Source organism: Sycon ciliatum, chromosome 8, assembly GCF_964019385.1.
Source record: "Sycon ciliatum chromosome 8, ocSycCili1.1, whole genome shotgun sequence".
Lineage (NCBI taxonomy): Eukaryota > Metazoa > Porifera > Calcarea > Leucosolenida > Sycettidae > Sycon > Sycon ciliatum.
In genome coordinates, this window is record NC_088650.1 from 9,896,356 (window position 1) to 9,924,288 (window position 27,933).

Consider the following 27,933-nt stretch of genomic DNA (forward strand, 5'->3'; position numbering starts at 1 on the left):
TTTGATGCAGAAGCAACTTTAAGTTTTATAGATAAATGAAAAAATGTGACTCAACTGAAGTAGCTTGCATGTTTTTGATACCACAGAATGAGAGGTGCTGGACTTGTAACAGAAAAAAATAAATAGCCAACTGAAGTAATCCCGTTGATGCGTTACTTTTAAAATTGAGTAGAAATGGAAGGTCCAGGAGACGAGGAGTGCATTTGCATGCAACTGCTTCCCCCCCCCCCCAAAATGCAGATGGTCAAAATTAAACCAAGATGAATGGCGCATGATGAAAATCTAACTCGTATTACTCATTGTAAGTAAATTAGTTGGAGAGGGCCATGCTTTTGCAGTTCTGGTGAACCAGAGCTAGAACGTTTGATCATTACCCGTTCTCTCAAGTCCTATAGTTCCAACTGATGAGTAATAATTGTGAACAAATTGAAACACTAAGTTAAAGGGATACCTGTACTGAAGTAAGTTTAGTTGCTGATAGCAGCGTATGTGCCTCTTAAAACTCAACGTACCAGTTACGAGTAGCCAGCCTACTTGCAAGACTATAGATCCGGTTCTTCAACAGTAATGGGGAAAAGGCGCAAATGAACCCACGCTTCTTGGGTTTTACATCAACAGTATTTACTATAATTGTACTAAACTCCGACTTCTAACCGAACCTAACTCCCTAACGCTCATGTCCAGTAGATTCTTTGCGCCTGTAACTATACTTGTAATAATTATTATTATTATCGATTTTGTCCGTTGTGCAATTTTTACACTGTTCTAATTTCTAGAAAAAAATCATCATGATATCAAATGTACCATGCTATGTATGATGGCAGCATTACTCCTAAAAGCGTGTTCAACAGAAAAAGCCCCTGCGGACATTTGAGCAATGTTCATCATCCTTCGGTGTATACTTAGACAAGCGTCGACGGCCCATCGATAAGTATGTCGGGAGGTGGTGCGCGGCACTGTTCAGCAGTGTCCGAGCAGTTCGTCTCGATGCTCGGTGACTCGGAAAGGTCATGAAGCAAGGCGCATTGCGGTGTATCGTACTCCATTGACTTCTGCCGCGGGAGTGACTTGAGGGACTTTGTACTGGGCCTTTTCGGCGCACCACCGCTACGTTGCTGCTTCGATTCTTCTTTGACTTCAGCCCGACCAGCAACATCACCACCAGCAGCTGAGGAAAAAGCAGCAGATGCCGTAGCATTCTCAGGACCATCCGTGCTGTCATCTGCATACTCTCCGACATCAGCTGCGCTATCAGCCGAGCGCTGCAGCGTGCCTGCCCACGGGGGGAGCGCCTCCATCACATCGATATCGGATGTCTCCGTACGAGTGCTTCGCACCGAGGATGTGGTAGGCCTACCCGGAGCGGACATGCACTTCTTCGCACTTCGATCACGTGCAGGACTCATGTCATCCGCTGCTGTTGCCTTTGCTGTCTGCATAGACGTGGCAGCATCCTCGTCCTCTTCTGGGATTCCGATCGGGACGGATTTCTGCGATGTCTGCGGCGAGTGCGACAGTAGCGAGTTCGATGTCAGCGAGTTACGGCCTTGGCCCTGGAGTGAGCCGAGCGATTGCATTTGCAGAGACGAAGGCTGAGAGGTGCCCTCACTACTACCACCCAGGGACAGGCGCTCCTGCTGCAGCTTCTTGCCGAGAGTCATGGCCACGTCCTCCACTTTCACGAAGAGACCGCTGTGCGGGAGTGGCTGGCAAGATGGCGAGAGCATTGGTACGTATCGTATTCCTGAGGAAGCGAGGGACAAAGAAGAGAAACACGGGGAGAACAGGTATAGTCAACTCTACTGCATAGAACAGCACATGTACATGTAGGTTGTTTCTCTTATTGTTATCGTGCCTTGCTGCTTTCTCTCCTCTCTCCTCTCATCCAAGCCATTCAGCGTACGCGCAGCTGTGGACTCAGCATCCTGCTGTTCCACTTCAACGCGGAAATGCTAATACAGTAGTAGTAGAACCGCTCATCAAGGTAGTGCAAACAGCATAATACAGCTTTGATTCTCCGACCCCATCTGGGCCGAACCCCTTCATGACCGGATCAGATAAGTAACATGGTCTGAAAACTAGTATCCATGTCATTAAGATTATTTCCAGCACAATGTCCACTCACATTACGGAGAAAGGCACGTTCTCACTGAACGTGTCATCATTGAAGCATTCAAAAAACAGCCTCTGCGCGTGCCTACATATTAGTCAATTGACAGTCATTTGTAAACTGAAGTCCATAGTTCCTACATTTAGCAAATAATACAAAAAGGCTCTTTTACGTTACACGACCCACAGCCATTTCTGATAACTAAGCGAACAAGGGTTCTAGCCAGGTCAAAATAGTAGGGGGGTGGGCATGGGAAACAGTTACCCTATATCCCATTTTTCCACTTTCCAATATCGTCTTGCCACACCAAGTGCAACGTATGGGGCGAATCCCTGACTTCACCCCAAGACAAATGTGCCTTTATGAACCATCTATGCATGAAAAACACGAAAATCGGAAAATGAGTAGGGTGGCGGCAATTTTTCACAGGGGGGCGCGCAAACAGAGTAGGGGGGCGCTGCGCCCCCCCCCCCCCCCTCCTTTGGCTAGAACCCTGAGCGAACTGATACTCGTACCTGTAGATGGAGTTAGGGTAACTGAAGTTAAAACATCCATTGCATATGACCTATCGTACTTGCGCTTATACACCGCCAGAAACTGGTCATATGAGTTTACCCGGGATAGGGGAGCCACGCATGCAGGGACACACAAGTAGGCACGCGGGCACACACATACGCACGTGCACACACACACACACACACACACACACTCTCTCTCTCTCTTTATCTCACCGTGCTTGAGACTCGTCACGGGATAGCCGTTCTGCGCGTACAGCACTCGACTTCCGCGTATGTGGTAGACAAGGAACATCACGGTGCACTGGAAGGAAACACGGCAGACAGCACATCAAGCATCAAAGCAGTACACAGCCAAACTGAGATCGTCATTCAGGAAACACAACAGCATTATTAGGCTAAAAGAATGCACGGGTTCGCGCACGTGGCGGGGTCAAGAACCACCTTTTCGCTTCCGTGGGATGCCACCACCCCATGATCAGGCGTCAGATGCGGCTCCTGAACGACGGGGGGGGGGGGGGGGGAGGATAGATCAGATCCACCAACCCCATGCCAAAGGCTTAAAACATGCAACTAACATTGCTATAGTGTGGCCCCATGTTTCCGTATGTTTGCGTGTTTCTGTGTGCGTTTGTGTACGCCCGTTCGTGATGCTGCATGCATGCTCATGTGTATGTACATAGTTGATTCACTTGCGAAGCGAACACTGTACAACGTACCATCTCCGGCATGACCAATCTCAAAGGAGGTGCTGCAGTGAGTGGAGTGAACTCCGGTGACAGTGTATTGCTACCGAGCTGTACAGGGTACAGGATGGTATAGGGAGAGCACAGAATTAGTGTATGTCACCAGCTTGGGGACAATGTAGGAGAACAGGACATCAGTGGGGGTTCCCCCTTCGAACCCACGTGCACACACACACACACACACACACACACACACACACATGCATGCATGCACGCATGCACGCGCGCACGCACACACACATACACACCTGCACCCAATCATGCATACACATGGAAAGACAAACAAACACACACACACACACACATATGGAGAGCACCACATGACACGTACGCATGCACCGTCTTACTAGCTTTCAGACCATATCTCTAAGAACAGTAGTGGGGACTTCCCCATGCCACCACACACGTGCACACAAACACACACACACACACCACTTGCCCCCCCCCCCCCCCCGTCCCGTTATGCGCTTTCATTCCAACTAAAACTAAAAACTAGCCTAGCTTACAACATACTATCAAGAGTACATAACCCCAAGAGTGTGCAACTGCCTGCACAACCTCTATGCAGTGTTGCGACGGCAGAACTTCACATCACGTGACATGGTTCAAAAGGTTACATTGGCAAACAGTGCAAAGTGAACACAAGAGAGCTGTACCCAAAGCTGGGTTTCGTACAACCCCGTGTCAATCATGCACAGAGTGCAAATCATGTGTACGTGTACGTGAATGTGTACGGGTTCATCACGTGATGTGAAGTTCTGCCGTCGCAGACCCCATAGCTGGAGTTGCACACTCTTGGGGGTTATGTACTCTTGGTACTATCAATTGCATGTTTACGGATTGCGCTAACTAGACCATCACCAGACTTGCGTCAAGGAGTCCAACACGATTGTCATGGCATGTATCAATGCAACTGTTTCAATCCACACTTTCAGTCAATCCTCGGTAGTATAGTGGTAAGTATCTCCGCCTGTCACGCGGAAGACCCGGGTTCGATTCCCGGCCGGGGAGGACATTTCTTTTTTCTCGATATTAAATTCTTTTTTTCTCGAGTCCCATCTACATCTATACACAGGTCATTTACTTGGGCACTGCTGCTGTCTTCGTAGTGACCCTCCAGGCGATGCGCTGATGTGGGTTTTTTGTTGCTTTTAGCGCTGGCCGTACCCACATCTTTCTCCTCTCCTCTCACCACTTTCACTTCATCTCGCCCCTCTAAAACTTGCAGACAAGGTGGTAGTATGTCCCTCAGTGCTGTTGGTGTCTGTCATCCTAGGTCACACCGCCCAGCTCTCGCATGTGTACAGGCAGACCTCGCTTAGCCGCACACATCCGTTTTGCACCAAAATATCCGGACAGGCGAGAGAACCGGATAATCAAACACACATACTGTATGTAGGCATGCCATGTGCTGTAAATCGGTAACCAACGATTTTCTTCCGGATGGCGAAGGATTCGGACAAAAGAGGACCGGATAAGCGAGGTCTGGCTGTATATGACACTGTTGGTACATATCATGCACTCGTGCACTAAGGTACCCATGCTTGTTGCAGCCTATATCACCCTAACAGTGCTGTCAGTTCTGTCTGCTGATGTTTGATACTCCGAGCAGCAGCAGCAGCAGCAGCAGCAGCAGCAGCAACACTTTATTTCCATTTCTCCATACCTCTTCCATGTGACATGTGCTACCTAATGTACCAGCCTGCTACGTCGGATAGCGCCAGTCTTGAATCGACTAGGGCGCCAGGCGCGAACTGATGGTACTGGTGGTGGTGAGAAGGAGAGCTCCGTGCCAGAACTTTGCAGCCTAGAGAGCGTGTGTGGGCAGGCGTGTATATACCGCCATATTGCCAGGTGTGTCTTTACCACCATTATTAATCAACCATAAGTACAGCTGCAGTGGTGTCTTCAACTTCATTCTCCATACCTGTAGCAATTTTCTTTACTGAGATTCAAAACAGATAGATTACAGGTTATGATAACAGTGTACTAATGGATTGAGTACAGAATATTGTATTCGGTATCCCTCATTCCATTTCATCAATCCTACAGGAAACGATGCCTTCTAACCAACCATGGGCTGGCTACTTCAGACTGATTAACACAAATATTCGAATAGCACTTACCGCAACACCAAATGTCACACTTGCGCTGTCGGACTGTATTCCACTGATGACGACATCCACCTCCACCGTTGGAACGGAGCTGCCTTGCGGATTGAACAGACATTGCCCGCTCATCACCTAGCCATGAAGAGAGAGAGAGAGAGAGAGAGAGAGAGAGAGAGAGAGAGAGAGAGAGAGAGAGAGAGAGAGAGGAGAGAGAGAGATAGGTAGATAGAGAGAGAGAGAGAGAGAGAGAGAGAGAGAGAGAGAGAGAGAGAGAGAGAGAGAGAGAGAGAGAGAGAGAGAGAGAGAGAGAGAGAGAGAGAGAGAGAGAGAGAGAGAGAGAGAGAGAGAGAGAGAGAGAGAGAGAGAGAGACGTACAGAACCACAGTACAGAGAATGATTGATCAGGCCTTTAGGTCATGATTCATTGCAGTTTGCAATGATACACAGAAGAATGAGTAAAAATATGAGCAGACTAATACAAATCACAATCCATGATAGCGCACATTGGCGAGGGAATTGAGCAAAGTTCGGTCACAGGCCATTTTAAGTCAGGTGCATGTAGAGTATTCAAACAGTTATACAATTCTGTGCATATCCTGATAGAAGATCCATCCCTTTTCTGACCTTGATCTCCAGGAACATGTGATTGACACTGTGTAACTGTAAGGACATGTCGAATGGGTTGTACTGCCGATACCGGTTATCCTCTGCACACAAACATTAGCACAGGAACACGCAACAGTGATAGCAATAGTCATCGGGACCATCGCAGGCACAAGGAAAAGTTTCAATGGCTGGACACATCAGACAGTAACTTTAGCCCGGGAACTACAGTGAAACATGTCTAAGACTTAGTAAGACGGTACATGTAAGTAGTACGAGATTCAAGTACAGAAGGACATTATCAGTCCATGGGGTGTAAGGCTTCTAGTGTACATCTAGTAGTTGCTATCTGTCTACAATGCCTTTGGTATTCACATGCGCCGTGGTCCAATTCTCAATCAGGCCAGGGCATAAGCATAACTTGTGTCATTCAAATCGGGTATTGTACTTAAAGATCCAGCTATATTGGTGGTTCATATCCGTAGGACCATTCTTTCTAACTGAAGACGTATAACATTGATCGTACACTAGTGTCTGACGACACTTCCAGCCCCTGCACTGGACAGTGTCTGTCGGATGAACACTATTCTGTTGCGTAATTTTGGATCACACACCGTGCCAGTCAACCTACGACTCAACTTTCCGTTTCCATGCTCTGTACTAGCGACTTTTTTTCGACTAGCTGTGCTTACCTGACTCTGGTTCTCTGAGACAAGCTGGTTTCAGGACATATCCACAGCCACCGTTGGCACGGAACTTGGCATGGTTGAGCATGATAGGGATATCTTCACACACAAACAAGCACCCAACCACATGCAAACATACACTCACTCACACACACACACACACACACACACACACACACACACACACACACACACACACACACACACACACACACACACACACACACACACACACACACACACACACACACACACACACACACACACACACACACACACACACACACACACACACACACACACACACACACACACACACACACACACACACACACACACACACACACACACACACACACACACACACACACACACACACACACACACACACACACACACACACACACACACACACACACACACACACACACACACACACACACACACACACACACACACACACACACACACACACACACACACACACACACACACACACACACACACACACACACACACACACACACACACACACACACACACACACACACACACACACACACACACACACACACACACACACACACACACACACACACACACACACACACACACACACACACACACACACACACACACACACACACACACACACACACACACACACACACACACACACACACACACACACACACACACACACACACACACACACACGCACCACAGAATGACCCTGGCGTACGATATCCACGGCGGACTAGAGCCACCGGTCATCAAATCCCTCTCCTATCTAAATTGCTGGTCGTCTATGGCATCCATCTGCTTGGACTATGAGGTATGTGCTGAGCCAGGGAGGAACATTAGTTCTGAACGGAAGCAGAAAAGACCAGCGATTCTCTACCACTAAGCTATGGTGTAGTCGTCGTCCAAGCAGCGACAGTTCAACATTTCCCCCAGACTTCCAAAACTCACGCTTCCCGTGAATCCACACAGGCTCCCCAAGTCGTCTCTATGCTACACCAATGAATGAATGAATGAGTTCATTTTTCAGCCGGTGGTGTAACTTAGAGACCGCTTGTAGAGTGTTGCAAGGATGTATGGTTAACTCACACACAATTCTATCAATGAATAGTCAAGGGAAATGAAGCAGGAGGGAGCAGAGACAAAAAAAAAAAAGCACGGGTTCGCGTACAGGGAGAGTCAAGAACCGCCCTTCCTCTTCCATGAGACGCCACCACCCCAAGATCAGGCATCAGGTGCGAGCCAAGCAGACACAAGTAACATTAAATTTCACTCACCTGGAGTTTGGTAATTCAACGCAACCAGCTGTGCACCGCAATTCCACATCATCTGTGGGTCGTAGTTGGATGATGATACGCGCGTCCCCGCGGGGTAGATGCGAATGAGCTGCCGCGATGTGCAGTCAATGAAGTCTGCAGTGCATTACACAAACATCAGCGAGTAGATTGCAGGATATTGACCAGCATCCTAGGGTTCTGGCACCCAGAGTGTAAGTAGCAGTCTACAAAGAGGTGCCCTTAAGCTAGCAGAGAGGGCTTGACACAATAACGTCATGGCAATTTTCTGTGCCGAATCAATAACTACCAGCCCTCACCAAACAACTGTATGGTTTATATACTGGCCAAGTCCCACTGAACGTGTCATAAGTCGCCCCATGATTGCCTTGTGCAACAAGCACTGAGTTGCGACAAACTCTTCAAACCTCGTTTGTGCCATTTTTGTGTAACTACTCATCTATAGAGATCACGCGACATGATGTCAATCTATATGTAACAGTGCAGACTTGTCTCCGCAATGTTCCTCACCTTGCATTTACTACCTAGCCATTGTGCACGGGTATTTTCTCACCACATTTTCCAAGCTTAGTATCTTTCCTTTTCTCTGCTCTCCCTTTTTCATAGTCGTTCTAACTTTGTGGGTGGCTGTCCATTCGATTAGCAACGTAAAATTGTTATGAACACCACTACAGACGCATCAAGTCACCCAGGCACGCACACATTGCCCAAAAACATCAAGCACCATGTGGAATGTTCTATGGCCGAAAGAAAAGGAAAAAAATCAGGTTCTACCGAGATTTGAACTCGGATCGCTGGATTCAGAGTCCAGAGTGCTAACCATTACACCATAGAACCCTGCACACTCAACCGAGACCAAAAATATTCTCTAAAAACTTCAAAAAGATAGGAACAGAAATAGAAGTGAGAAGACTGCAGCTGACCCAGTTGCCTGTGGGTACTGTGTACCCAGTACATGTATACAATATACAGAGGAAAGCTTTTTAGAACAAAATCGAAAAAAGGGTTATAGCAAGAGTACATAACACCCAAGTGTGGCAACTTCAGCTATGGGGTCTGCGACAGCAGAACTTCACATGACGTGACAAACTCGTACACACTGTTTGCACCTTGTGCATGATAGATATTAGTTACAGGGTTTTACGCAACTTCCCTGCTTTGGGTTCAACTCTCTTGTGTGATCACTTTGCACTGGTTGCCTGGTGGTGTGCAGCTCTGCCGTCGCAGCACTGAATCGAGGTTGTGCAGGCAGTTGCACACTCTTCGGGTTAAGCACTCTTGCTTAGAGAGGTGATGTGAATGATGTCATGGTGTTTAAATAACCGACGAGGAGACAACAGTCGTAAAATAGCAATGAAAAATATCAATTGTGCACTCATAACCACGTATAAACAATTAAAATGAAACAATTCCAGAACGTAAAAAAAAGAAAAGATAACGTTCTGGAATTGTTTCATTGTAATTGTTTATACATGGTTATGAGTGCACAATTGCGATGTCATGGTGGTTAATCTAATGTGCGCTAAGTACATGTATGCAGCGTGAGCCGCTAGTGCAAGTGCAGCGCTGTGCTGCGCGTCCGCCACTTTAAAAACACAAATGCGTATGTCGGGATAGAGTCATTTACAGAGCAAGTCGTCACAAAAGAAAAGAAATCTGATTTCAGATACCGACTGACCCGGGCAATAACTACGCGTGCTTTAGAACCAACCTCAAGGGAGGGACATCTGTCAATGGTTAAGCAACAAAAAAGGTTCTACCGAGATTTGAACTCGGATCGCTGGATTCAAAGTCCAGAGTGCTAACCATTACACCATAGAACCCTTGATATCTCGCCTCACATTGTAGCATCTCAAATTGAGGCCAAACATTGTCACGGGAACAAAAAAAAAACCCAAAAACCCAATCATTGTGAAGAGGAGCACATGAGAATACTGCCTACCTCTGTAATTTGTTTTGCCCCGTCTGATGGCGTCACCCTCGTTGAAGCTATACATCTGACAGCAGGAGTGATTCTTCGTTCCCTTCCAGCCGGGAAAGTGCTCCGCTTTGCAGAACACGACCAGATGACTTAGCTCCTCTTGCTCAATCTGAACACCATGGAACAGTGAAGTGGCAACTTTAGTCAGCATCAGAAAGCAACCAGCCATATACCTCACTTAAAACACCCAATTGGAATAATACTCGAGCATTTCCGTACTATACACGAGTGAAAACAAAGGATAGGCCATTTTCCAAATACTTGATAACACCAAGCCAAGACAGGAGGAAATGCACGAGAGTTACAAAATTGGCTTTTCAACAGAACACAGCCCAAAAAACTATAGATTGGCATAAACAAATGTTTACTTGTATGCGGTGAACATGCATGTTCTGATTATTTTATGGGTGATTCCTAGTTATGGGCAGTTTCCGGTCCCAACCTGCCTGGATATGGGGAGTACATGTATAGGTATTTCCCGGTCCTAACCTGCCCGGATATGGGCAGTACGGGCAGTGTCCGGTCCCAACCTGCCCCGATATGGGAGTACGGGCAGTGTCCGGTCCCAACCTGCCCGGATATGGCAGTACGGGCAGTCTCCGGTCCCAACCTGCCCGGATATGGGAGTACGGGCAGTCTCCGGTCCCAACCTGCCCCGATATGGCAGTACGGGCAGTCTCCGGTCCCAACCTGCCCGGATAAGGGGTACGGGCAGTCTCCGGTCCCAACCTGCCCGGATATGGGAAGTACGGACAGTCTCCGGTCCCAACCTGCCCGGATAAGGCGTACGATCCCAATCTGCCCGGATAAGGGGGTACGGGCAGTTCCCGGTCCCAACCTGGCCGGATTAGGGGAGTTGTAGTGTACACCATACTCACCTCCTTCTCTTCAGCCGCCGTTCCACTCTGCACCCACCTCTCCGCTTGGTCGGGCTGCTTACACACAGTGCCTGTTGCGTTGGTCAAGTCCGGTGTGTCAGACGCACGCGCTGCGGCCTTCTCGATTGCCTGGATGTAGCGAGTTCGAGTCTGGATAGTGGGTAATGGTAGCGATAGTACAGGCAGCCATATTCAACTAAAAAATTTAGCCCATAGCGATCCATGGACCCTTAATTGTTCAAATCAGATTGAAATGTGTCTTGTGGGTTAGTGTGGAGTTCTTCAGGCCACTGTACCCATGATGCTGGCATTTCTCTATCACTTATGCTGTGTCCTGGTCGAAGATCCGCGGGTTGTCACATGAACTTAGCCTTTACACCACATGTGTACGCACAGATTAAACAATCTCACTTATCCAGCCGCCAACTAAGCCGAGTACATTGCCGGCATACAACAAGCTAGAGAGTGCTTAAATTATGACTCTAAGTCAATCACTATCACACAAAGAATGTCTGTAGTTCAAGCACAGCTTATTTTGGTTAATGCTTATACATGCACGTGATCGTACATGTATTTGAAACGCCGGACGGTACTGAAGCCTGGATAACATGGCCGATAAGTACATGGCAAACAACACATGTGTATCTACAGTAGGTGGCTGGTGGCCTCCTTACTCACCTCCAATGAGGCTTCCGTCTTCATCATTTTTCGTCGTTCAGCCTTAGTGAGTCCGTCCATCTGGTCTCCGTCACTGTCCGTGTTTGAGGCAGTTGCTGGCGAGGCTCCTCGAGCTGGTGATTGGCTGAAACTGTTTCGCTCAATTGACATGGTGAACGCCAATGAAGTCAGTGACCTTGTCAGCAGGCTGGGTTTGCTTGCAGCTGAAGCTGCTTTTGCCTGACAGTGTACAATTAGAGGGAAGGAGAGGGGAGGGAGAAGAGAGAAGAGAGAGAGAGAGAGAGAGAGAGTGGGGGGGGGGGGGGGGGGGGAGAAGAAACGAGAGGAAGAGACACGGAAAACGATACAATGATACATAATTTGAAAAAGACTAGGGGGAGCCCCCCCCCCCCCCCATGACTGTGCCTAAACCCCACTCGATTATAGTCAGGAGCCTCACAGGTACTCACTGCAACAGCATGTATGGGCATCGGTGCTTGTTCAGAACTGCCGATGCATATTTTGTGGTATGTATTTGTATCATAAAAGCAATGTTAGAGGAGAAGGAAACATCAGCAGGTTGAGATCATAACCCTTAAAAGTTAAAGGCAGAGTTTGGTCTTCTGATGGTCTCACATGCTAACCTCTGCACAATATGTGCATGTCATAGATCACCCAATTTCAACCATATCCACCACCCTGCCTCCCCGCTCACTGCACATCAAATCTCTGTCTTACCGACATGACTACAGTAAGATAGGTTTGATGGCTGTACCGACTTTCTCATCACGGCCGCCTTTACCTTTTCACTCTTGCCTTTCAGAATGATCTTCCGCTTCAGCTGCTCCGGTGAAGGCAGCCGACACTGTTCTTCATCGACCAAAGAGACGTCCGTAGCCAGCATCTCGCCAAGAACATTCTGGAAGATCTCCGCCATGCGTTTCTGAGCAGTTTGAACAGATTCAAAAGTTTCAACACACTTCTCAAAGTGCAATGACTCCACCATCCACTATACCCATACATCTTCACAGCACTCTCCACCCGGTCGGAAGATCCTGAAGATAGGTCCTGCCCGAACATTCGAACGATTATCTCTTTTTTCTTTTAGTGATTGGTGTAGTTCAGAGACCGTTTGGAGAGTGTTTTGAAAGATGAACGGGTATAGATTCCAAACACAGCGAGAAAGATGTTGACTCTGTACAAGTGATGCATCTCCACTTTGCTTAGTGCACATATCACATGACCCTGAAGTAACATATTCATGTGACTGATAGGTAGAAACATTAAAAGAATCCTCACCTGCTGTGGTTCACTGCAATGATTCTCCAGTGACAGGATTACCGGATACTCGGAGGCGCGGAAAGCATATTCCTGCAAGAACGAGGAGGAGGCGAAAGAGCATAAGTTGGAAATAGTCGCCATATGCAGAGATAGTGTGGCTTTAAAAGTAAGGAGGTGCAAAGGAAAACCTGAAAACTATTGATTGTGACCAGCATGCTGAAATCACACCAGGGATGCTGTATTATGATGTGTATAGTGTAGTCGTCACTCGTCATCCTGACGACATCAGTGATACCTTCACAATGATAATGGATCGGAGTGTGCACAATCTGTGTCTACAGTGCATATCTCAACTCTGTGTGACAATGCAAGCATTTTGACAAGCATAATGGGTTGTGGGCGCATGTTTGGATAAAAAGAAGTTTCCCCCAGCAATTAGGGGTTTCACTTATCATGACTCCACCCATCGTTGATCTTAGTACGGGTAGAGATCTGTTATAGCGTTGGTGTTTGAAGAAGTGTGATTTGATCACTACACTGAGACGAATAACACTACATGCGATTGGACAGGGTAGTACTGTGACTTCAAAGTAAGGTATGTGAGTGATAACTTTACGACTTTGTCATTATGACATACAGAAATAGACGTGCATCATACATGTAAATACCATACCGAGACTTGTAAAGTACAAAAAAAAAAAAACCTGTATCTACCCTATGACCACAATGCTGGTAGTACACAGCATACACACAATCTCAGTTTCCCAAAGCTTCCAGTGGGTACCATCAATTACTATAAACGATCCATAATGTATGCAATTGAGTGGTTTTGAAGTGAGAATTTGATCACAATAGGCGATCATATTTCTATAACCGATTACTCTTATAACCGGTTTAGTTAAAACAGAGAGGTTCCAGGCTGTCCAAGAGAGTGCTCAATTCCGAGTGGTAGAGCTGGTTCAAACAATAGGAGGACAGAGGAAGTGTTTTTACTCAGAGTTTCACGCACTAACTCTGAGTAAAAACACTTCCTCTGTCCTCCTATTGTTTTAACCGGTTTAGTTAGAGTGGAAAAGATACTTTTGCTTTGATTTTGAAGCTGATAGCACTATAACCGCCAACCCTATAGCCGATCTCTACCTATATACCAGGACACTCAAACTCGGAAACATTTACCCTGAATCTTAACACAAAACACAACAAATTATATTTTACTTCAGCAGGTGGTTAAAATTGCTTGTCAAGTTGAAGTCGCATTTTTTTAATGAAGAACAATGCAAAACGCATGTGATCACTTGCCTTTATCGTCTTAACAACGTCCAAGAAACGGATTCGTGTTGTGAACGTGTGGCCATGGTAGATGATAGGATCACCGTCTGGCAGTAAGGACACACACCGTACAGTGGAGCTCACATAATCAGAAATACGTACACGGATAATACATACATGTATTCCTGCTTAGAAGTAAGGTGGAACAGAATTTTATTGCAACTCAGAGTTTCACGCTTGCGCGATCATCAAGCAAAAATTATAATAGAACGGGGAATAGACTTAAAACCTGCTTTGTATTTTTGCTTAGTATGGAAATTGTCCGGAGCACAGGTGTGTCTATCCATAGTTCCATACTGAAGTAGTTTGGGATAAGAAGTACATGTACCTCGGATACACAGCACACTTTCTTGCTGCCAATCGGGGGTACGTCTTCATGAGTTTTTTTTTTTTTTTTTTTTTTTTTTTTTTTTTTTTTTTTTTAGTGCTACTGCATATGCAATATCATAGCACGCCATACATTTACCTTTACACGCTACACGCTGCTTACACATCATTGTCAAGTGACTAGATGTGTGCACAAAGTGACCATGGTATGTGCACAGTGGAACCAACATGGCCGAAATCACGCGGCCAGTAGATGCATGGGTTGGCTGGAGCTGGAGCCAGCATGCCTGTCCCATATGGTTATGTGATAGGTGTGAACCCACTCTATTGCAAACCTTTCAGTTGGGACTTTTCCGCAGCACACCTGTTATCATGGAAAGGGTTTAGAAAATCATACAAAACGCAATACCAGTATGGAAGCCACTTGATATTGCAGTTTTCACAGGACCAGGCTTCCATTTGTATACAGTCAACTTCGCTTATAACGACACTCGGCGGGGCATCAGAAAAGTGTCCTTATTCGCGAAGTGTCGTTATACCCGAAGTCTCATTATATGTATTACAGTTGGATGGGACTTTGCTCTGGGCATGGAAATTCTGTCGTTATTCGCGAATTGTCGTTATATCCGCAGTCGTTGTAACCGAAGTTGACAGTATTGGTATCATCGCCACCTCGTAGACAGGGTCAATACAGCTAAGGACACCATGAGCACACACGCACGTACGCACACACACACACACATACACAGTTACCTGGTCCATCCCAGCAGTCCAGCTCCAAACAGCGACAGCCCTGCTGCAGGGCAAGGATGTAGGCCTCCGGGCTGCTCTTGCCTTTCAGCTGATCACCGGTCAGGTAGGTGTTGTGCGACGAGTTGATGAAGTAACTCGACAGTGGCTTTGTCATGTCCTGCGGAGGCAAATAGCACGTGCAAACAATACAGAGTTATTAACATTCATAATCGGTATGGCGTAGCTAGGGCACGTATTTGAAATGGAAGGTAGTGTTCACATTAAATTTTGTCAATGTTGGGGATACCGACAACCAGGAACACATGTTGTCGGCCATGGTGCATACACGGATAGCGGAGCTAGCATTCAAGCAGCACCCCATGTTAATTATCTCAGCCTTATCATTAACAACTGCCTACTCCATTCAGAGTGTACTACTTGAGGAAAACGACAGAAGAGCAGGGGCTACGAATTTTCTTGATGCGCGTTCTACAAGTAAATGTTGTAGTTTTGATTTTTTATTCTCACGATGGCCTATGGCCTATAAGAAGAAAAAATGTTGTTGTTCTTGTTGTTGTCGTCGTCTTCACCGTCGTCGTTGTAGTTTTATCGTAAAAATATTTTTCTTACCTGATTGACTACCAACTCGCTTTGGTCTTGAATGTGCCCATAGCTGCTGCGTAGCAAACTGCATGACACAAAAACACAAACAGTTGCGCACAATCACGCGTAATTCGTGTTTTCGTTAGATCATCGTATTGCGATGAGATTGAAGAGTGGAGTAAGTTATGGGGGTCGGGAAGGAAGGCATATAGGGAGGGGGGGGGGTGGAGGATGGGGGCTCAAAAGTGCCGCCTATTTACCTTTGATGCTCCTTAAGTACTAGCTAAGAAAGGATTGGTATCGAGTGGGAGAGTGGATCAAGCAAGTTCACAGTTCATAGCACCGAAAAAAAGCAGAGCATTTACACTTTTCACGGGCATGTTAAGCATTCGGCAGAACTTGAAGTAGGATCAGCTACCATGGCCAGCAATACTATCACCATGCTATGGTGCCGTAGTAAGTCCAGTAGAGGACATTCAACATTTTCCCATCTGATCTTTTGCGTCTTATTAATGCATCCAGTCTGGTTGTAAAAGAAAGGTGACAGATCTGTGTGTGTGTGTGTGTGCACATGTGTCTCCGTGTGTGCACGTGTGTCCCCGTGTGTGCATGTGTGTCCGGGAGGAGGCTGTGTGTGTGTGGGGGGGGGGGGGGTGCATTTCACTGAAACAGCACTCAGGCAAGCCACCCACCTTAGGAAACCCGGAAAGGACAACGTGTTGCGACTCAGGCGATACGTGGCCGGATCGCTGCCACACATGAACAGCTTGAAGGCAGTGTAGTGTTTGTCGTGGCGGCGAATCAGCTCCAGGCACTCTTCTTCAGTCAGTTCCTCACCCTGCAGAGCCATGTACAGTCAGTCAGCCATGAGAAACATCATCAAAACACGGTCTCGGGCAGCAAGGGACCTTCACACACAAGACGTACGTGTATGGACCACAATGGGAGCCTGAAAAGAGGAACCCCGTGGAGAACAGGAGAGTGCACTTCTTGCACACTTCTTGCCTCAACATTTTCAATATGGAGCAGGGCACTTCCTGCCTGCACCATATCTGTGCTGAGCCAGTGTTCCAGTCCAATCAGAGCTTGTAGCTGTAACTGAGCGAGTTCTATTGTACGATAGGGTAAATGGCTGAAATCAGAAGGCAAACGTCTGGGTGTGCGAATAAGATGCAGCACTACTGCAAAACCGCTCATAGAAACACAACCCGTGGACAAGAATATGTATAGCAGAATGACATGAACTCTGCCATCACCACTACACTAGGGCAGGACTGTACCACTGATTTAGGGAAAAGGTCAGACTGCTACAGAGGCATCGGCTCACTGGCTCATGGCAAGCGCAGGAATCAGGTTGTTCAGGCAATGCCGTCACGAAACAGTCAGTGCAATACAGTGTTTATATCAGGTGCATGTTTGCAGAGTCAAGTAAACAGGAACCACTTCAAATCTACCCCAGGAGATGTTCCTGCTCTACTCGTAAAACTGAAACACAATAGCTACCGGCAGACATAGAACATGACGGCAATAAATCCCTACACTTTATATGAGAAGATATGCTGTGCGTTCAAGGGAACTATGGGTAACCAAACTGTTACTTACCTGGCTCTGAGCTGAGAATGTGACGAGTTCCTGAGCAGTCATGCCGATCACTTCGCCATTTTCGCCCTTGAAGCTCTGCGCGTACGTCAAGTAGATGGCATTCAGCTGGGCAGCAAAAGAGCACAAGGGTAGTGTCAGCAGGGTACCACGCTTAGAACGGCGGCACCTTCCTAAGGTAACGCTCGCAACAGAAACATCTCACGGACTTGGGTGTGAGCTTGCAGCAGGTTTTCTTTCAACAATTACTATAGCACACAGTTTGTTTGCAGTGTAGGCGTGTAGCATGCGAGACCCAATATACAGCTTTGCTGGTAATGATGAAAGCCATCATCTCGTTACTCAGCTATTTGTATGATAGGCAGGATTTTTCCTCAACTGGTCGTCAACCCAGGCATGCCGGACGTGGTGTTCTTTCAAGGAAAAACCTAAACTCTACTCTCAATATATATTGGCACATGCAGTCCAACACCATGTGCATAGACTGTAATACATGAAAATAAGAACAGTCTAGGCTAGGAGGCTGACCCTCCATTCCTTCGACAGACAGTATTGCATTATATTTTGCTGCACACAGGTTTCTAGGTCCAGTGCGGAACTGTCCAGCTGAGGTTGGGATGATTGAGCAGTCGGTTAAAATAGGGTTAATTATTAGGCTTAGACGTATGCTTACTCTGCCAAACGAGCACATGTTGTGGAACAGAACGACAAAGCCGTCCTCGTTGACCGAATCTTCGTGCGTCGCTCCCATGCAGGCCTGGACTTGTCTTGTCGTCTGGTACAAAGATCAAACAAAAAGAACGGCAAGTATGGTCCAGGGTACCAGTTTCGTACTTGGCGTTGGATCTCATCTAGTACAACTGAGGTATCACCCATACCCATTTTCGTGAAAGGGGTATTGCATTGTCATTGGCAATAGAAGAAGTTACGCACGAGAGAGAGAGAGAGAGAGAGAGAGAGAGAGAGAGAGAGAGAGAGAGAGAGAGAGAGAGAGAGAGAGAGAGAGAGAGAGAGAGAGGGGGGGGGGGGGGGGAGAACTGCATGACATAATAGAACCATACAAAACTGTACATGTGTGATAATATCTGCGCAACCTACCCTGACACAGTTCTTCAGGAAGAGCAGCGATGCGGATGGCAGCAGTCGCACCATGAACGGCCATACTTTCGTCTCGTGAATCGTGCCCGTCGATGTGTTTGGGTTAAGATACACCCACTCGCGGAACAACCATCTGAATGCAGCATGTATACACACATACCAGCAACAATACACGAACACAAAACTTAGCACACAGCGGTGTGTTTAGTAGGTCACATAATTCCAGCGAATATACAGACACGTCCATCACCCATACAGCGCCTAAACAGTACTGTGAGTCAACAAATGTTCGGCGCATACTCATGTTCAGCTATTTTTGGAATGGGCATTTTGGTCGAAAATCTGTTGTGGCCGAAATTTTGTTTTGCAAGGTTCAATGTGACAGTGTATACAATCAGCAGCAGTACAGGCTGAAATTTTAATGCGGTTGAAATGTGTTTTAGCCCTGGGAGGCCGACAATTTCGAGACCAACTACAACTACAGTGGGTAGACCTACACTTAACAGATGGCTATTCTCACCTTACCAGATGGCTATTCGCACCTTAACAGATGGCTATTCTCACCTTACCAGATGGCTATTTCAGTAGAAATGGCAACGTACCTTAGAACCGGATCCTCGTCACGAATCTCCTGCTCACGCTTCATGCTCTCCTGGGAAATACCCTTGACGGCACGGGGCAGGAAGTGATTTAACTGGCAGCAGAAGAAAACGCATGCACACACGACAGATTTAAGCACACAGGTGCCATTGGTAGTGTTCTTCCGTTCTGACGTGATCGGCCCTCACCCTTCACCTCTCCAACCCTATTTTCGCAAGCCAATTGGCGCACACGGAGATGCTGCGTAAATAGTATAAAGTAGACTCTGCCATCACTGCACACGAGGAGTGTGTAATGATCAACTAAGAACATTGCAAGGGTGAAGCATAAGTGCATTCCACTCAGCGACCAGAAACATAGTGAAGGGTAGGCCTTGGCGGATAATGCCGGCAGAAAAATTGGCAGAATTCGGTACTTTTTTGGTAAGTTTCATGCATGTTTGGTATGTGGATAAAGAAATGGAGCAGAATTCGAGGAACTGCACGCCATAAGGTTTGTATGGTTCCGCCAATTTCACTGCTTTTCGAGCAGAATCTGCCACCTTTTCGAGCATTATCCGCCAGGGCCTAGTGAAGGGCATAATTATTTCACCCCCTAAAAATCACGGGGGAGGGGAGGGCAGGGGGACGGGACGGAGAGGGAGGGGGACGGGAGGAGGGGAGGGGGACGGGAGGGGGCTTAAGCCTCTTACCACTAGCTGCCACCTCTTGAAGACATCCGGTCGGTCTGGGATCAAATCAAGCGACTCCATGAGGATGTGGCGATCTGAACAGAAAAGATAGAAAACCCAGCGTGTACTTGTATGCACATCTCTAAAAGAGCTCAGTAACATGTTGTTACAGCTATGCGGAAAATGAGGAGCAAGAATGCTTCATCTGACTCTAGGGTTGACAATCATATCCCCTATTTTTTCCATTAAAATTTTCCATCCCACACATTTTAACCAATGAAATGGATGGAATATTCGAATTCACCAATATGAATGGATTATGTGAATTCATGGGGTACTGATTTGTTCTCCGTCTCACCTCGTTCGACAATGACCATCAGTGAGAAAGAGATCTTGCGAACTTCAGGCCAGGCAAACTTGGTGAAATTCTCCGTTTTCTGCCCGTAGCGAACATCCACAACCAAGTCCAGGTTGACTGAAATGAAAGAGGAGCATAGAGCTAAGTGGACAACAAACCGTAATACAGGCACACAGCTACGTAATGTAGCTGCGTGGACCACTGAAAGCAACAACCAGCCATTATCAAATCTATGTATGTCCGAATTGTCACCAGGTACCCATTGACTGGGGTCGAGTCAAAACGCAACACTAGCTTACTTGCGTTCTTTTCGCTGTATCCTGATTTGAGATTGCCGACCAGATCTCTTTTCCATAGGATTTGCTGCACACACACAGACGTAAAACACATGCACACAAGCACAAGCGTACACACACACACACACACATACATGCGTACACAAACACACACACACACACACACACACACACAAACACACATGAACATAAACACACATGCACATAAACACACATGCACCCACACGCGTAAACATAATAATCACAAAAACACGCACATCAGTACATGCACACAGACCAACAAAAATCCTTCATGAGGGGGTTTAAAAGCAATCGGTAAACCCAGTGGTTGGACAGAAAACTACATTTTATCCTTGCACGCGACGGTCACTTACTCTGTTCTTGACATCAAACGTGAAGAGCCTCTCATGTGGAATAGAGTTACCCCCGCGTGGATACTTGATCATCGATGAGTCGGCATGTGACAGACTCTGCACAGCAACTGCATGGAGCAAAAGACCAGGAAAGAAGGTATAAAGCTACTTTTCAAGAGAACATTTTTTTACTATCTTCTTTCAAATTCCTACAGGCATATGAACAGTGTTGATTCTCTGTTCGTGAGTTTCGCACCTAAAACAAATGTGTAAGCAAACAGCAGTCCTGCAAAGCATCACAAGTCAAACAAAGCTGAATGACGAGAAGAAGTTCTATACCCCCCCCCCCCCCCCCAGTATGCAGTGCAGAAATGATCAGTGGCAGGGTCTCAGTTACATACTTACTGTCCACAGAATGAGCCGTGTTGTTCCTCTGCACATCAGAACAACAACAAATAGCATTGATATGAAGCAAGGTCAGAGAGAGAATACAGATGACGACTTGTGAAGTGGATAAAAGAAAGAACAGAATCAAGTAGCGTGCTCCACTGTCCGAAGAGTGCTCAATACTCATATAGGGCACAAGAGAGAGATCGGAGGCTGTGTTGAGACACAGCTTCCAATCTCTCTCTTGCGTAAAAGGAAGAACAAAAATGTTACAAGTTATGAATAACTATCCACCATGCAATATAACCAGATCCCATACAGTCAGCTATTGCGGCAACATGGCACAAAACTGACAAGGAGTACTGAGACAGTCAACGACCTGACACCTAGCTCCAACACATCTACGAGGCGCAAGACGACAACCTTCCAACTTGGAAGGCTCAGGTTAAGAAAGGTCCAAAGAGGGGGAAGGAAAGCGCTATGAAGACGAGCATGAGCCACGTCCTACGGCAACAAGGAATGCCGAATGTTACTGGATGATGACGTGACTAGTAAGACAATTGGACATATCGGCCTTACTAAAACTCAACATTCTTTCGCATTCTTTGTTGCCGTGTGACATAGCTCGTGCTCACCTTCGTTGCGAACAGCCCATACGTTGATACGTATGTGTACGCAATGAAACACATGGTTTAATTCCCGGAAGACTAAACGCTTATCTAGGCCTAGGGAGTCTGCAGGATCGAAGAGGCAAGTGAACATTTTAGTCGTTTACGCATTCAGAAACTCTGAGATCACCTGGATATCAAATCCCCTACTAGTATGATTTTTACTGTTGGGTAAACGGCCTGTATGTTTTTTACTTACCTTCCTTCTAATGGCGTGGTGGTGGTGGTGAAGTCCATAGGCGCAGACTGCAATCCCCTATTCTTATGATTTTACTTTTGGCTCAACAGGCAGTGTATGTTTCTTACTTTGAAGTACTTACCTTCCGTCTGATGGCGTGGTGGTGATGAGGTTCGTAGGTGGCGACATCATCGCCGTCCCGTGCTCCGTGAAAGCTGATCACCTTGCTGATGACTTCAGACGTGGAGCTGTTCTGACTGCCCTTGTGCAGGCGTCGTATGGATTTGGGCTTTCGACGGACGGTCTTGCGGACGGTGATGCGCATGGAGCCGCCGGCTCGATGGTTGAACTCGTTGATGACCGATGGCTGGTTGTCTTTTCGCTTCATGCGCTCCTCATCCATACTGGCATAGGACAATCGATCGCCTGCCGAAAGGTTCGTTATCGACGAGATGTACGAGTCCGGTGGTGGGGGTGTGAGCAGGCCACATCCGCGGCACGTCGCATCACCGCAGGCGCATACATCTCTGGTCCCGTGCGGCGACGACGACAGTGCAACCGGAGCTGGCCGCGTCGACGACGGCGTGACATGCACACCCGGAACGGACGGGGCACTAGGCGCACTAAAACTGTCGGCCAGGGAGCTGCAGTGTGAACCCCTGCTCCGGCTTCTCGAGTCAAGACTACTGTTCATGACGTCTTCGACGCCTTCGCCGTCTTCATCAGAGTCACACTCGGCCAAGTGCGGTAGTGAGGCAGCCGGAGTTACCACACAGTAATCATCCAGGTCAATCTCGCCCGTGATAGCCTCCGCCATGACGTCATCCCAACGGGATCTGCTAGAGACACTCTCCGGCAGATGAGCCAGCTCGTCCTCGGATTGTGGTTCCCCCAGGGCGGACGACTCAGCGGACGGTGAGAAATCGATGGCCCATTCCTTCACAGCTATAAGAACACACAAGACACATATCGTGTTTCCCCGATTATAAGTCAAACTCGATTATATGTCGCAGCCCATTTCACGTCTGAGCCAAACTGTTTCAATACATTAACATAAGTAAGAACAAAGAAGTCACACTCGATTGTAAGTCGCACCATCTCCATTGCTTTTGAAGTTAAATGTGACTTACACTCGGGTCAATACAGTAGACATTTTATTCACCGTTATCCATGCCAGTTCAACGTCCAGGGAACGACTGGAACTGAAATCATAGTTCAGAAATGCCGACCCGAGCTCTAATATCAAACATCATAATTATTATGTGAGAACCAGCGAGTGATGGAACACATTTTCACCGACAGCAGTTCTGCAAGAGTAGGACAGAGATCACAGCGTAGCAGCAAGTCAGCGGTTCCCGATCCGGCTTGCAATCACGTGTACAAGGATCATCAACACACCTTCACATATGGCAAGTATCCACGATGTGCGATCTGCCTTGTGTTCTGCCTTCAACTGAAGTTCATAGTTGGCGCCGCGGACAATGAATACGGTGTCATCTCCGAGTAAATCTTCAACCTCCTTCACGCCAGCTAAAGACATTGATACTGCTTCGCCTTCCTGCGACAACAAGGCAGAATGCCGTTGTGAGCCATTGGACCGAAAGAGTAATTTTAGAGTGCGTTGTAAAAGCACAGCGGTGAGTTTCTCCCCCCCCCCCCCCCCCCCCGCAGTAACACTATAGAACTATACATACAGATACACGTAAACACATACCATTGGACGCCCATCGCCGGAGGCGATGATAGCGATGCTACAGCAGAAGCCATAGCAGCTTGTGCTGGGATTGCACCATTCAACAGCTTGCAAGGCTGAAGAATTGACCGCCACTATTCAGCCTGGTCTACACCACACAGCTATGAAGTGGCTTTTTTCTGGCCAGTGAATCCCTACTTTTTGGCCACACACACACACATACACACACACACACGTACACACACACACACGTGTACTTGTTACTCACTGCCAAAACTGGTCACATGAGTCTACCGGGTAGAGGGGAGAGAGACTCAAAAGGAATCTTGGAAAGATGACTCAATTGGCTATTGATCCGCCCAACGACCGACACCCCCTGAAATCCCCAAGACTCTGGGTGGCCTTGGAAATGATCCCACTTACGGGCTCACCACACCTCAGTAAGTGGGTGAGGACAAGGGGCAGAAAAAGGATTGATGGCATCAAGGTATCCGTCCCGGAATCCAACTCCAGTTACCCCTGCCCCCAGTGAAGGTAATACTTGCTACTAGTGTGGGTGGCTAAATCAGAGTGGATCTGATAGTTATACGCTTCACTACTAGCACCATTACTACACAAGAAGTAATCTAACCAGAAGCAGTTCATGGTTAACAGGTATGTATACCTCAAATAGAAAGTATGCGAACCCTGAAACCAACAAAGGTGGTAGGTACAACATTACACCTTCAAGCAGTCGAGCCCGTTGGCAACAGACCCGAAACTATCTGCGATAAGTGTACCCCCCAACCGAACTGGCTGGCACACACGCACACACGCATACGCTCACACACACACACACACACACACACACACACACACACACACACACACACACACACACACACACACACACACACATGCAGGCACGATGCTCTTACCGGACGGGTTGTGTGGAAGAACATGAGCTTGCTCGGCGTCAGCCTGAAAAGCCGAAGTGGACCAAAATCACCCCTGCCATGCCGCGGTCGTTTGCGTAACAATCCACTCTTCAAGGTCTCAATTCCCTGATTGTTAGCTGACGGCCGCGGTTCGACTGGTGTACTATGCTGTGATCGATGACCGGGCTCATGGCTGAATGGTCGTTGCAGGAGGTGATGTTTCGGGAGACGTTTCTTGGCCAGATAAAGGGCTCGGCGGGCTTTATCGCCTGCGCTGCTCGCCGCCACGTTAGGCCCTGCGGTGCTGCGAGGAACGGCGAGCGTATCCCGGGAAGCAGCCACCGAGTCCCTGGTCCCCGAAGCGCTGGCCATTGCCATGTCGCAGTGATGATGTCACGATGACGTCACTCTCTAGAGACCCTGCAGGTGACATCATATATAAGTAAAACAATATCATCATGTTCAACACACTGCTGCATACATGTGTGTGCTGTAATACCTGAACATCCTGTACAGAAGTAGAGTACACCGTGCCATATAGCTGTATAATAATATTATTATTAAATTATGGTGGAAAAAGGAGGACAAAATGTTACGAGTTATGACTAGCTGTCCACCAACGTAACCAGATCTTATACAGTCAGCGAGTGCAACAAAATGACACAAAACTGACAAGGAGCACTGTCGCACTCGCTGACTGTATAAGATCTGGTTACGTTGGTGGACAGGTAGTCATAACTCGTAACATTTCGTCCTCCTTTTTTCATCGTAATAATATTACTGTAGGTGTATTTTAGTGAAATTCATTTTGAGTTGCAACAAAAACAGGCGATGGCGCCTCCTTTTATACATATTCTTATCCCGTTCACAGTGTCAATTTGCTGCCGTACTCCGCTCATGTAACTTAAAGTACCGGTGGTCTGCTCTCCACACTGTGCCGCTTCCCATCTGGTGTTGTGGCAGGGGACGAGAACTAGATCAAGGTTCTCGGGTACAGCACTATGCATAACTGCACCAGAGATCAGACTTGCCGTGCTGGATTGTGGTACATTTTCTTCCACAGACATACCTGCACCGGCACATATCGTGTACATCAATGCATGCACTCGTTCAACACTGTATTTTGACGTGCACGCCGAAATCGTTTCACAGGTGGAAATTGGAGAGGAGGTGGATCAACGGTACTGTTACGGTACATGTACGTCGAAGTATAATAATTATACTTCCTATTTGTGTATTATAGGGTCTTCTCATACAGATCAGTATGTTGTACTGTTGTCACAGTGGGACTTTGTTTCGGAAACTCTAGTCCTTTACATCTACAGCGATTTGCAACTACATGATGGCAACACTTGTCGTTTGTTTCGTGACAATAGTTGCGCCTTCAGTCTGTAGCACACTGATAGGTACAGAGCATGGATTTGCACCCCCCCCCCCCCTCCCCCAAAAAGCCTTTCAAATCGGACACAAGGAATACCTCTCACTCTCAGTAGCTTCTTTCAATCCCAATGGAAGGTGTTGAAGGTGTCACGTAACATGATCCATTCTATGGGCTTGGTTTCAATTTTTTTCCGTAAATTTATCAAAACGTGTCCTGTGAACATCATGTTGAAGTACAAGTAAACGATCATGCCATACTACTTACAATTCGAAAAAGGAGATCACGTAGGATTACACATACACCCTCATGCGCACATGGGCGCGGCATTGTGTACGTACATTGTGCGAGTAAATTCTGGTGGGAGAATTGGAAATTCCGCTCTCTCTCTCTCTCTCTATCTCTCTCTCTCTCCATCTCTCTCTCTCTCTCTCTCTCTCTCTCTCTCTCTCTCTCTTCAGGATTGATGGAATTGGATTCCGTCGATTCTGACGACGGAGTTCGTGTAATCGAACGGTGACATCCTCTGTAACTATAGTTGGACTCACTGAACAGGCGCGCAGCACCGCCGTTGGAGGTGGTCCGGCGGGGGGGGGGGGGTCCGGGAAAATGTTGAAATTCGGGGGCAAAATGCTGCATTCTGGGCACTTTTGGCATTGTGTTAAAAAAAGTGGTCCGGCGGAAGGCCGGACCAGCCGGACCGGCTGCTACGGCCCTGCCGAAATCCGACCCGGAGTATAAATTGATGCCCTGGACCAGTTCCGATTTACATCACTGTACTTGTAAATGTGTACACCCAGCTGTGTTCGTAAACACTTTCCAGGGCGTCAAGGGCCGTGCAAGTAGACGGCGCCAAATATGCACTTTGGGTCGGATTTTACCTAGCACAATTGTAATACGGGAATGGACGGAAATGTGCGTAATCGACCTCGTCCAATGCACAAACTAATTTCCATATGGTGTGTTACAACGTTGTGTGTTACAACTGTATGAAAATAGTTACCATGATAACCATTACCTGTCCGATGGTTCGTCCTTTGCTTGATCTAGAAAAGCTATCCTGTCAGCTTTTCTGTAACGGGAATGTCGATGCGTCACGATCGCTCAAGCGGACTTCATTCAGTTGCTTCTCGTTCCGCGTACCATCCGACGGAATTCATCCACACCGCTAACTCAGCAGATGGCTACATCGCGGAGCAGGTAGTGCAGCTAACGGATGGGCAGCGTAACAAACCAGCGGTCGAATCTCGGATCTCCGGAAACTGCGACTATCGAAATACTGTATCCCACTCGAGTTACCAGACGCGCTAGTGAACTGTGGCGGAGGGTGGTTGAGGTGATCACAGCTCCAACTGGCCCCAGCATGCACTGGGTAATTATTTGATGCGTTCGTCTGCGCGCTGCACCTGCACCCGTCGGAGGCGAAGCTCTCTGAGCCCAGAACTAAAAATGTGCCACTGCAGAATAATTGCGAACGAAATGTCGGATTTGCTATTGGCAGCTAACCTCTCGTCGACAGCACAACGGGGTGCTTTCAGAAATTCAGCTGGTGAACGTGTGCTGATGATGTGCACCGCTAGAGCTCGCCTCCGTTTCTCTCTACCTCGTACCGGTCTCTGCCCAAATGACTAATACAAAGTTCTTGTTGAGCTACCGACACGGCGACAGTACCGGAGATCTACCGGGTTCACGGATATTACTGGTACTGACTGTGAGTGTAACTCATGTTCAATGAATCAGAATGCTAGCTCGCAAAATGACTCCTAGATCTACACAGTCACAGTACTAAGTTTTCAACAAACTTTTCGTGAATCGTCGTCAGGCCTGATCTGTGTGTACTCACTATTAAACCCTTCTTTCAGT

At 47.3% G+C, this 27,933-nt stretch overlaps 1 protein-coding gene and 3 non-coding genes across 4 annotated transcripts; 1 reads left to right on the forward strand and 3 right to left on the reverse strand.

Annotated features, from left to right (window-relative positions):
- Positions 1-27,853, reverse strand: LOC135823301 (1-phosphatidylinositol 4,5-bisphosphate phosphodiesterase eta-2-like). Its single transcript, XM_065336163.1, has 29 exons — positions 27,089-27,853; positions 24,693-25,112; positions 23,481-23,640; positions 22,225-23,027; positions 21,255-21,282; positions 20,871-20,977; positions 20,500-20,563; positions 20,201-20,317; positions 19,864-19,937; positions 19,175-19,266; positions 18,573-18,705; positions 18,148-18,249; positions 17,478-17,582; positions 16,568-16,713; positions 15,903-15,960; positions 15,294-15,450; positions 14,184-14,260; positions 12,903-12,974; positions 12,406-12,546; positions 11,625-11,843; positions 10,947-11,096; positions 10,030-10,177; positions 8,070-8,204; positions 6,778-6,870; positions 6,107-6,189; positions 5,498-5,614; positions 3,345-3,422; positions 2,842-2,929; positions 1-1,744 (listed from the first exon to the last, which is right to left on the reverse strand). Exons 2-29 carry the CDS (start codon positions 25,068-25,070, stop codon positions 903-905), a joined length of 4,767 nt encoding a protein of 1,588 aa, XP_065192235.1. The 5' UTR covers positions 25,071-25,112; positions 27,089-27,853; the 3' UTR covers positions 1-902.
- Trnad-guc (transfer RNA aspartic acid (anticodon GUC)) lies at positions 4,311-4,382 on the forward strand. The gene has a single exon. It is a non-coding gene; the product is annotated as a tRNA-Asp (tRNA).
- On the reverse strand, positions 8,853-8,924 carry Trnaq-cug (transfer RNA glutamine (anticodon CUG)). The gene has a single exon. It is a non-coding gene; the product is annotated as a tRNA-Gln (tRNA).
- Trnaq-uug (transfer RNA glutamine (anticodon UUG)) lies at positions 9,839-9,910 on the reverse strand. Its single transcript has one exon. It is a non-coding gene; the product is annotated as a tRNA-Gln (tRNA).
- Positions 27,854-27,933: the final 80 nt, after the last annotated feature.